The sequence below is a fragment of the Hipposideros armiger genome, unplaced genomic scaffold, assembly GCF_001890085.2.
Source record: "Hipposideros armiger isolate ML-2016 unplaced genomic scaffold, ASM189008v1 scaffold_186, whole genome shotgun sequence".
In the NCBI taxonomy this organism is placed as follows: Eukaryota; Metazoa; Chordata; class Mammalia; order Chiroptera; family Hipposideridae; genus Hipposideros; species Hipposideros armiger.
This window is the reverse complement of record NW_017731536.1, coordinates 1,025,895-1,037,525: the sequence shown is the minus strand read 5'-3', so window position 1 is coordinate 1,037,525 and position 11,631 is coordinate 1,025,895. Positions and strand designations below refer to the sequence as shown.

The 11,631-nt window shown below is 38.8% G+C and overlaps 1 protein-coding gene across 3 annotated transcripts; it reads left to right on the top strand.

Moving 5' to 3' along the window:
- Positions 1–1,502: 1,502 nt before the first annotated feature.
- On the top strand, positions 1,503–11,258 carry IER3IP1 (immediate early response 3 interacting protein 1). 3 transcript variants are annotated; one of them, XM_019652749.1, is made up of 3 exons: positions 1,503–1,689; positions 7,424–7,525; positions 11,121–11,258. In XM_019652749.1, the coding sequence occupies exons 1-3, from the start codon at positions 1,599–1,601 to the stop codon at positions 11,153–11,155; spliced, it is 228 nt and encodes a 75-aa protein (XP_019508294.1). In that variant the 5' UTR covers positions 1,503–1,598; the 3' UTR covers positions 11,156–11,258. The 3 variants fall into 3 exon arrangements, with proteins under 3 accessions (XP_019508294.1, XP_019508292.1, XP_019508293.1); XM_019652747.1 differs by lacking the exon at positions 11,121–11,258 and adding an exon at positions 8,563–11,058 and having other exon boundaries at positions 1,505–1,689; XM_019652748.1 differs by lacking the exon at positions 11,121–11,258 and adding an exon at positions 8,505–11,058 and having other exon boundaries at positions 1,512–1,689.
- The last annotated feature ends 373 nt before the right edge of the window (positions 11,259–11,631 follow it).

Genomic DNA, 11,631 nt, shown 5'->3' with positions numbered 1-11,631 from the left:
AACTAGTTGGCCTATTTAAGCTTAATTTCTTTTTGTGAGTTTATTTTTTTTTTTTTTTTTTTTTTTTTTTTTTTTTGTCTAGAGTCTCTTCCAGCAGCAGCAACACATGGGCTTCCAAGGTCATTTCTGGGACTAATGTGCTGCTTTTCCATTTTCTATTTTAGGGGACCCTGAGATGTTCAGGAGGTGATTACTTTGCCTATTGTACTCACCTTCAAACAATATCTAAAATTTAACATGATCAGATGCAGTCTTTAGCTGCTGCTGCTGGCAAAGATAAGCAAAGCTGTACACCAATTAGAGTGGTCAAGACAGATTTAAATCAGTAATATACTGTTACGATAGAGAAGAGGGTCACGTGTGAACTGAACTCAACTTTGATTTGTACAGAGGTGACTGGGCATTTTAAAGGGAGAATGAGGGAGTAGAAAGGGAGGTGTGCAGGGACTCATGTAGAGTCAGGGAAGTGAAAAATACAAAGGGTGGTCAGAGTAAATGTTGATTAGGCCAGCTGTGTCTTGTTAGCTGGCAATTGTCAGTGTTAAGATTCTGCCCTCCCACAGAGACTGGGAGACAGAGTCCCTAGCCTTCCTGATGATTACATTTTAAAGTTATGGCTTTCAGGTCCTTGAGAAAGACGCTCCAGAATTGTAGGAAACACATATGCATCTCAAGCCCTTTTTAGTAAATGCTCTAAGAAAGGGAAGTCGGGGGCCTATTATCAGGTATTGACTAGAACAAAGTAAACTCTTTTGGCAACCTTAAGCTTTCTCAGGCAGGCACTTTAAGGGGTCCTCCTAGGGATGTGGCCTTGACCTGTTAGAAACTGTTAGTGTTTGTTTAAGTATTTTAATGTGGGTATAGGGAAGTGGATGAAATAATTTGTGTTGAGAATCTGTAGTTTTTGTAGACTAAGGTTGAGTTCTAGTGGAGAAGGGGGCTCAGAGGAGCCTAGTTAGAGTTTGATCAAGGAGAGACTATTTCTCACTGAATAATTTTAAGACATGCTATTTTATTTTTAAAAAATTATTTGCCAAAGCCTCCATTTCTTCATCTGTAAATAGGAATATTAGCAGCTCATACAGCTCTTGGGAACATCTAGTAGATGTTCAGTAGAACATCCACTGTCCAGTAGAAATATAATGCAAGCTTCACGTCATTATCAATGTCCTCATAGCCACATTTTTTAAAAAGTAGCAGTAAAAAATGTTAATTTAATTTACCTCATATCAAAATATTTCAACATATAATCAACATTTTTAAATTATTAGGATCTTTTACGTTCTTGTTTTCGTCCTAATTCTTTGCTATCCGGTGTATTTTCCACTTACAGCACCTCATTTCGGACCAGCCACATTTTAAGCGTTCAACCGCCACCCGTGGCTCCTGCATTGGACAGCACAGGTCCAGACAAGATAAGCAGACAAGCCTTGCTGATGCAGGCGGGGAGGCGGGTCTTAGCCAGAAGGGGCGGAGCTTCCTGGAAAGCGTTTTGGGCCTCATCGGTTCCCGTAGGAGAGCGCCGCTCGTGGCAACGCCACGTCTTTTGCGGCGGCTGTAAAAGCATTAGTTGGGCCTTGGGCCGGCTCCCGGCGACCATGGCCTTTACGCTGTACTCGCTGCTGCAGGCGGCCCTGCTCTGCGTCAATGCCATCGCCGTGCTGCACGAGGAGCGCTTTCTCAAGAACAGTGAGTGGGGCCGTGGGGCGGGACCGAGGTGGCGGCGGCAGAGCCCCTGGGGCGCGGACCCGAGCCGGGCTGCGAGAGGGGACCACTGGGGCGGGGACCGACGAGCCGCCGAGGTCTTGGCTCTTGGGGGTCTTTCCTCGCAGGAGGAAGCCGATTCACTTTTGTCTCACCAGGTTTGAATTCAACTGCAGGGTAACGATTGTTCAATGGACGCCCACTGTGTCGGGCCCTGGGGATGGGGATGGGGCGGGGATACGGAGATGTGCCAGCGAAGCCCCTGTCTGCAGCTAGTTTAGGTTAGTAATTTAATGCACTTCTCGGTGACCACTTTTAATGGTCAAAAAACCTGGGTCTGAGTTTTCAGTTTAAGAGGAAGGGGCGTAGCTCATTTGGAGCCTAGGTAATTAGGAGAATGAACTGATGATGGAGGGCCACGATGGGCTTTGGGGCTAAGAGGAAAGGGAAAGTGTTGGGATTATCACGACATTCAGCCACCCACGTTCCAAGAAAAGTTTATTCAGCACAGATTTTGGGATGCCTGCGATGTGCCAGGAACTGTGTTAGAGTCTAAGAATACAAAGATGAAGACACAAGTTATGCCAACCAGGACCTCGCAATCCAGCAATTTCCATGACATCTTTGGGTAGGCCGCCTCTTGCTGTACTTGGCAAAATCGAGGCAGGATACTGCGTGATACATATCATTTGTTACAGGATACCACATAGATCTGTGAATCACTGAAACTCAAACCCATCAGCAAGGTTGATTCATTTCTTCCTTCAGAAGAGATTTATTGAGCACAAATTGTGTGCCAGGCCCATGAATTAAGAGCTGGGGATACGGAAGTTACCCTGCCCTCCTAATGGAAATTAACCTAAATAAAATTGAACAAGTAGCAATAACAAGGATGCAGAATATTATGAAAGAGAAGTGAATCTGAAAGCTTCTTAGAGAAAGTGTGTCTAACCTGAAATCTGATAAGTGAGTAAATATTAACTAGATGGAGGTGAAGGGTTGGGAGAAGTTGGGAGGGTAAGGAGTAAGAGCTGGTGTGAAGGGGAAAGCAAGGTCTTAAGCAGGGCAGTGACATGACCAGATCTGTGTTATTTGCAAGCTCCTTCAGGCTACAGTACGGAGAACAGATTGGAAGAGGTACAAGAGTGGATGTGGGAAGCACACCATTCTAAACAGGGCAAGTTGAGATGGTGGGCATACTATCAGTTGAGTGAGCATAACAACAACAACAACAATAATAACTAATACTTAACACCGTGTGCCAGGATCTGCATCAAGTGGTTTATGTATATTAATGTGTGTAACCCTGTGAGATAGATACTGTCCTCATCCCTGCTTTACAGATGTGGAACCTGAAGCACAAAAGAGAGTAGGTAACTTCTAAGATCACACAGCTGGAAAGTGGCAGACCTGGGATTCAAACATAGACTCGTACTCAAGAGTCCATCTCTTTACCGCTATACATACAGAAAAGTACAAGGGATCATGTGGGTTGAATTTTGTCCTTCCCAAAAAGGTATATTGAAGTCCTAACCCTTGGTACCAGTGAATGTGACCTTATGTTGAAATAGGGTCTCTGCAGGTGTAATCAAGTTAAGATGATGTCACACTGGATTGGGATAGGCCCTAGATCCAATAAGGCGTCCATATAAGGAGAGAGAAATACAGAGACACACAGATACACACGGGGGAAGAAGCCTGTGTGACAAGAGGCAGAGATTGGAGTGATACAGCTACAAGCAAACAGTGCCAAGGATTGCCAGGAACCATGAGAAGCTAGGAGACAGGCATGGACGAGATTATCCCTCAGAGCCCCCAGGAACCAGTTCTGCCAACAGCTTGCTTTCAGAGTTCTAGCCTCCAGAACAGTGAGAAAATTAGTTTCTGTTGTGTTAAGCCACCCAGTTTGTGCTGCTTTGTTATGGGAGGCCTATGAAACTTAGAAATCAGAAGATATTTTAAAGGTAGAAAAGGCAAATTTTTACTGTTTGGACATTGGGAATGAGAAAGAAAGGAAAAAGTCAAAGATCTCTATTGGTTTTCTAGCTTAAACAACTGAGTAAGGGGTAGTACCTTTATTGAGTTAGAGAGTACTGGAGGGAAATTGGGAGATGGGTGGGTGGATAAGAAGGTAAAGAGATAGTGAAATATGTTTTGGACATTAGAGTTTGAGATTGCATCTGAGATTGTGATTACATCTACGAGATAGGCAAGGAGAGATGTGGAATAGTCTATCGACTTAAATCCTTAGAACAAAGCAAGAACCAGAGTGGAGAATGAACTTTGAGTTTGTCAACCACAGATGATAAATGAAACCATGTGAAAGAGGTGAAATTGCTCAGAGAAAGAAGAGCACAAAGAGACCTGGTGACCAGGTCAGCCCTAGAATCTCTTCCAGTACTTAATGTTTCGGTAGGGACGGGAGAGCTGACAAAAATTGATGAGTGAGCAAAACAGAGAGATGGAAAAATCTAGGTAGTGGGGGTTACACCGAAGCGAAGGAGTGTTTAAAGAAGAGATGGTACAACAGTGGAATGTTCTGAGAAGCCAAGTAAGGGAAGGACTGAAAAGTGTCCGGAGGATTCAGGGTAATAGAGGTCATTGGTGATTTTACAAGAGCAGTTATAGCAGTGGGTAAAATCCAGATTGGAATGGGTTGAGAAGTAAGTGGAAAGTGACAAAATGAGACAGCAAGATGTCTACCACTAAATTGGAGGAAATGAAGAAAAGTTAGCTGGAAGGGGATGCCAGGATGTGTTTTGTGGTGGTGGTTTTGTTTTTAGATAGGAGAGACTTGTCTCAGCAATGACAATGAGAACTAGAAAGGTCTCTTCAACAATCCAGTTGCATGAGGAAAATGGAGATGGCGTGACCATGAGGCAAATATACAAAATATACGAAAGACAAAAAAAGGAGAAAGGGAGATGTAAGGGAGATACACGTATGCAGTGTGTATACCTTGATTGAATCCTGGTTCAAACATAGCAACTGTAAAAGACATTTGGGGAACATTTGATGAAATTTGAATATGGACTGTATACTAGATAATACTAAGGAATCACGGTAAATTTTGTTAGTGTAGTAAAGGTATTATGGTTATTTAGGAAGTATTCAGAAAAAAGATGAAGTATAACAATTATTAAAACAATGTTAGATATGTTTTAAAACTTCCATAATTAAAGGTTAAAAAAAAGAATTACTACTGACCTTAGAGAAATGAAGAGGATTCTATTTTTCTTTTGAATACTGTGAACAGCTATATGCCAACATAGTAGATGACTTAGATGAAATGGACAGATTCCTGGGAAGGGACAGATTATTGCATTGACTTAAGAAGAAATAGGAAATCTGATTAGACCTATAACATGTAAAGAAATTGAGTTAATAATTTTAGAACTTCCAACAAAGAAAAGCCCAAGCTTCAATGCTGGATTCTAACAAACATGTAAAGAAGGCTTGCTTCATACCAATTCTTTATAAACTCTCCCCCAAAATAGGAGGGAGTACTTCCCAACTCATGCCATGAGGCCACTATTAAACCAGATATGAAAACCAGACAGAGATGTTACGAGAAAAGAAACTATAGACCAGTATCTGTTATGAATATAACAAATTCTTAACAAAATACTGGCAAACTAAACCAAGTGAGATTTACCCAGGGAATGCAGGGTTGACTTAACACTTGAAAATCAATTAATGTAATAAATCGTATTAGTCAAATAAACAAAATCACGTGATCATCACAGTAGATGCAGAAAAATATTAAGAGTTACCATGTGACCCAGTGATCACTCTTAGGTGTAGCCAGAGTAATGAAAACAAACATCCACATATAAAAACGTGAATGTTCATAACAGCTAAAAAAAGTGGAAACAACCCAAATGTCCATCAACTAACTGATGAATATAGATGACTTTAGTATGTGGTAGATCCATAGTATGTAACACTATCAATAAGAATGAAAGAAATATTGATACATGCTACATGGGTGAACCTTTAAATTATACTAAGTGAAGAAGCTAGTCATTAAAGACCACATATGATTTCATTCATATGAAATGTCCAGGATAGGCAATTATATAGAAACAAAGCAGGTTCGCGGTTGCTTAGTGCTAGTGGGGTTCTGAGGGAATGGGAAGTAGTTGCTAATGGGTACAGGGTTTCTTTTGGGGTGATAAAAATGTTCTAAAATTGAGTGTGGTGATGATTGCACAACTCTGTGAACATAACGTTAAACCATTGTATACTTTAAGTGTGTGAACTCTATGGTAGGTGAATTGTATCTTAATAAAACTGTTTTTTAAAAACCACACATTTTAAAAAAATTACACAGACTATTATTTATTATATCCAGTGCTAATTATGAGTGATACAAAAAAACATGAGACAGTGTATTAGTCAGCTCGGGCTGCCAAAACAAAATATCAGTAAGCAAAGTGAAATCTTGTTTCCTGATACTTGGGTCTTTCATGTATAAAATAAAGACTTGTTCTCTGTCTTCAAGTTTAAGGGTTAACATGTCAGGAATTAATTAAGCCCTGTAGTCATATTGAGATAAAAAAAATAATGTACTCATATGAGATACGACAGGTGGACCTGAAATGAGGACAAGAGAAGGACAAATTGTAGAAATGAGGACATGTAAGTCTTTAGAAGAATGTGTAAGGCAATGAAAAAAGAACTAACAGGTAAAGGTAAAGAAATAATGATTTATAATATCAGGAAAATGATATAGAAGAAAGTGAAAGACTCATTTACAGAAAATAAGTGGGATAGTTGGCTAAATTCCTCACCTCAGAACTGAGAAATGAAGAATAATGACCAAGGACAGGGGTCGGCAAACTGTGGCTCGCGAGCCACATGCGGTTCTTTGGGTACGTTCTAGCTCAAAAATTTGCCGACTCCTGGAAGAGCCAATCCTGTCCCTCACAACAATTTAAAAATTATTCGAGAGCCATAAATATATTTTTACATAATCACCATTATGTGAATAATATCCTTTAAAAGTTCTATAAATGAAACTATGATAGTTTTTTTTTCATTTTCAATTTTACTTCAGAGCCACATGTATGTACCCAAAGAGCCGCATGTGGCTCACGAGCCACAGTTTGCCAACCCCTGGCAGCTCTTTCGTCTTAAAAGTTTGCCAACCCCTGATCAAGGATAAGAAAAGGTGTGCCCTTGCTGGCAGGATCGAGTATGCTCTGAAGGCCTAACCAAGCTGAACAGATTAAGGTTAAAATTTTCCCCATGTGATACAGATAGTGAATCTCAGTTACCATGTCTTTATACTGAGAATTACATTGGGTTTTATATATTCCGAATTGAGTCAGTTCATTATTCAACTTGACACTGTGCCTTGGTTGTCTTTTTTTAGTTCTGACTTGAAAAATGTTTTGTTAGTTTTAAAAAGGAGAAAAAATCAATTAGGGTGTCATAATGGTCACCTTTACTGAATTAAATGCCATGAAATAATTTATTAGACTGTAGTTTATTTTATAAAACCAAAGTGGAAATGAAATGAGTTTTTGCTGCTTATCAAAAGTAAAAAATATACTCTAATGTATTTAACTTAGTATTGTTTTTACTTTTATGTCATGACTTTATATTTTATGTCTTTAACAAAGGCTTGAGATAATCTTTTAGGACATGACTAATGAGGGAGCAAGGCGAATGCATAATAAATTTTAACACAGCTAATCATCTTTATATTATGCAGTTGGTTGGGGAACAGACCAGGGAATTGGCGGATTCGGAGAGGAGCCAGGAATTAAATCTCAGCTAATGAACCTTATCCGATCTGTAAGAACCGTGATGAGAGGTAAGAAGAAAAACTAGTAGAGCACTCTTAAGTTTTTGTGGTTTGATTTACGTAGCAAAGCTTTCGCGTGTGAATACTATCAAATACCATCTTTGTTGTGGAATTTTTTTGCTCTCTTTTACCTGGCTTTATTACTTAGAAATTATTGGTTTCTTTCATAGTTTGCCTCTTTCTTCTATCTAAGCCAGTTGATGTAAATGGAATGCTTGGTGGTATAATCTGTTTGTATGTTACCTGTCAGAGTTGAAAGCCAGTGATGTTCTTGCCTTTTGGAAACTCCGTTGCTTCCAGGTAGTAAAGTCATTTAGAGTCCTGTGAGGCTTTCAAGAGAAAAATAAAAGTCCCATATCGGCTATTGTATTAGAAAATATTTTAGAGCAACTCAAGAAAAAAGAGTTCAAACCTTTTATTTAAAACCATTAAAATTAGGGTCTCTCTCTCTCTCTGTCTCTCTGCCTCTATTTAGCTGCTTTAATCACAACTTTGGATAGAATGATAAGTTCATGCTTAATGATGAAGCTATGGAATCTTCTTTGCACTGTATTTCTCCCATCCAAGTACTAACCAGGCCCAACCCTGCTTAGCTTCCGAGATCACACGAGATTAGGCGCGTTCAGGGTGATCTTGCCGTAGACTACACTGTATGTCTAATGTCAAATGTCACTGGCAGCCATAAAGTTCTACTTCTGCCTGAGTCCATTGTGTTTCTGTGTTCCCTGAGCAACACTGGCACTATCCACAGATGTTTTCGTATTGATCTAGTTGTATCAATGTGATCTTTATCCCCAATCACACAAGCCCTCTTTAAAATGGGTTTTATGATCCAGTGCATGTTTGAATGCTCCTTTTATAAGTATTTGCAACATGAATATGATGACAGATTGTTGAGGATTTCCATCCTTCCGGGATGCTAGTGACTGTGACTTAGTTTTTTTCTGATAGTTTCTTGATAGTAACAAACTATTTTTTTTCTTTACAGTGCCATTGATAATAGTAAACTCAGTCGTAATTATATTACTTTTACTATTTGGTTAAAGATCATTGCGGGAAATGGAGACTGAGAAGAACAGATGTCAGCAGAAGTTATTACTTCGATCCCTTTTGAAATATGCATATCCTAGCTGGCTGTCGTTGGACTTGACAAAAATATAAACCTGACAATAAAACCAGAGACCCTATTTATCTGATTTTTTAAAATGTCATACTTAGAGTTTAATTACGAAAAGATCAGATCATCAGAGGCGGTAACTATCCAGGATTGGAATACATTAGATTGCTGACTGTTAATAAAAGTTCATGGTATGGTAAAGATTGTTAAAAGGGTACAGGACTGTCATTTCTGTGTTTTTAGAGCTTTTTCTCTCTCTTCTCAGGGATGAATTTTTTTTCCAAGTTTTGAAATTCCTTGTAACTTAGCTATATGTGAGTGATTATCCTCCTAGATAAAATTTAAAGGATATTTTTAAAGTAATTACATATAAAATGGTAAGTAGGTAATTTGGATAATTTTATTTTGAACTCTTTGGATAGCTTGTCTGTATTATTGTCTTGGCTATGAAAAAATTCCAATTTACAGTAACTGTGGAGGAGCAGTACTCTCTGATTTCAGGGAGAATTCTGAATTTGTAAGTCAGATAGTCACATGATGATTCTGTTTTTGTTTTAAGTTCTTTTCATGAATTTGTTATTTTACTAATTGGCCTGAATGATGAGACCTGCAAGATCAATCCTAAACAGTCACAATTAAACTAAGACGACTTTATTGTGAAGCATTTACCTCTCCCAAAATTATCACATGTTGTAATTTCTTGGAGTAGCACATTAAGGGGTGTGATTCTGAATTCTTCATTCTGTCTGTCAGTAGGGCATTCATGCTGGATAAGTTGATTTTTGCTTTGTTTTTATGTTTTAGACCATCCCATATTTGCTCATCCCATAATACAGGTTTTTTTTGCAGAAAGATTAAAACTATAAATGGTTTTTCTGGAAATTGTCAGTTATATTTTAAAGGGGGGTGGAATGGCATCTTTGTTTATAGGAGAACATTTGTAAATAAAGTTAATTTTTCAAGTCAATCACTTGTTTTTTGTACCTTAGTATATACCTGTCAGTGTTAATGAATTATCATTTTGTGTCTAATACTTCTTATATATATTCTTTGCTATAAAATCACTGAGCACAGATTTAATGAAAGTAAACAGTCACAATCCATTTTTTCTTCAATGAATTGAATTGCTGGCATACATCAAGAAGACTCATAAGCAACTTTTATTCTATGACTTAAAATAAAAGTTCTACTTCAAAAACTTTGGAGCAGGTATTGAATGCCTGTTGGCCATCCCTGAGTTAGAGATGGATTATCTCTGGGCCACGGGCTTGCAAATGAACCAAAGAAATGTACCAGGGATTCGTAGTTAATTACTTGGCTCATGTGGGTAATATATTTGGCACTTACAGGCAGTGCTCTTAACAAAGAGCTGATGCATGAGTCTGAGTTTCAGCCACTGAGCAGATTCAAAAGCAGCAGTTAATTGAGGGCACTCCCATTTCTCCACAGCCATACAGAATTTCTAACAGGAAGAAAGTGAGACCTTCTCCTGATGCCATTTTCATGTAAGACATTACAACACACCTTCATGCTCATTTAGTGGCAGGATACTGTTCAAGTTCACACTCCACTGGGGAGCAGTCACAGCAGGGCAGGATCAGAGTATTTTGTAGCAGAGCAGTTCCGAGAAAACTGAAGCACTGAACATCAAAGTAGTTCATCTCTGGAGGCCACTTACATTTCTAGCTTTAACGTGCCTGAAAGGAGGTCTTGTGCAAGCTCTCACAGGCTAACCCTGGTTTCCCCAGAGCAGTTGTGATTTGGTAACCATAGTATCGTATTTTAGTAGATAGTAACTTAAGTCCCAGTTGCCTGCACACATCCTCCCTCTTAGCCATTCTCAGGATTAACAATTTGTGATCCTTCTGGACACCAAATATCCATCATGGTTGTGGTCCTCTGTATTCTGACCCTGCATCTATATGCCTGTGACCTGTCATGGAGGATCTTGACTATAAATATTAACCAAACTCATACTCTAATCCTTAATCAAGTACACTGGTTTTCAAACTTTGTTAACAGCAGAACCAGATTCTCAAAGGAGTAATAATAGTAATGTAATGCTGCAGTATCTGAAACAGGTAAGAGCAGTTCCATTTACTTTTAGTTGAAGCAATGATGGGGCCCAAAGGCCCACTATTCAGCCTCCACATTCCTCTTGTCAAGCTTTCTAAGGTAACTTCCACAAAACCCTAAGTTTTCAAACACATGGTTAAAAAATATGTCCTAAAATTCCTAGCTTTAGATAGAGTAGGCATGGTGATTTGTGCTCTATAGGTATATGTAATCATTTGTGCATGTATGTGTATGTATTCATAAAATGACCTGAAAGTAATGTATTTGAGTAAAGAGTAGGAATGATATGTCTAATATGCCAAGAAGAACCTTTTTATCAAATGACTTGAATAAACCTCCTAAGACCTCAGTTGTTTTTGGTTGCTTCATCTGTAAAATTGGTCAATAACTTGTGTTATGTATCTTTTCCAGATTCTAGATGTACTTCAACCAAAGAGATGTTCTGAAGTAAAATGTTTTGATAAAATAAATCACTTTCTCATTGACTTAACAGTTTCAAAGTTATTACCAATAATAAAATTTTTATACCAAGCAAAATGGAATTGTTTTTTGCTAAAATTTTCCTCGGCCCTGGTTGGTCATGAGACGTCAGATATTGTGAAAACATTCTGTGTAAGGACCTGGGTCACATAGTGGGCAATGCCCAAGGGTATTAATGATCAAGATAAGTTTTGGAATCCTGCTCTTTTTGTTTCAGTTCTGATACTGCGTTCTTCATGTCTCCATCTTTTTCTTTCCCAAATCAGCCCCTCGCTTTTGAGGTCCCATCCCTAATTTACTCATTTTGCTGCTTGGCAAGCAAAGCCATTTGAGTCTTTTGATAAGGAGGAAGACATTAGTCCTCTTGCATTATTCCACATCATAGTGAATGTCACGACACCATCTGTTATACTGTCCAGTTGCCCAAACCTGTAACCTAGTA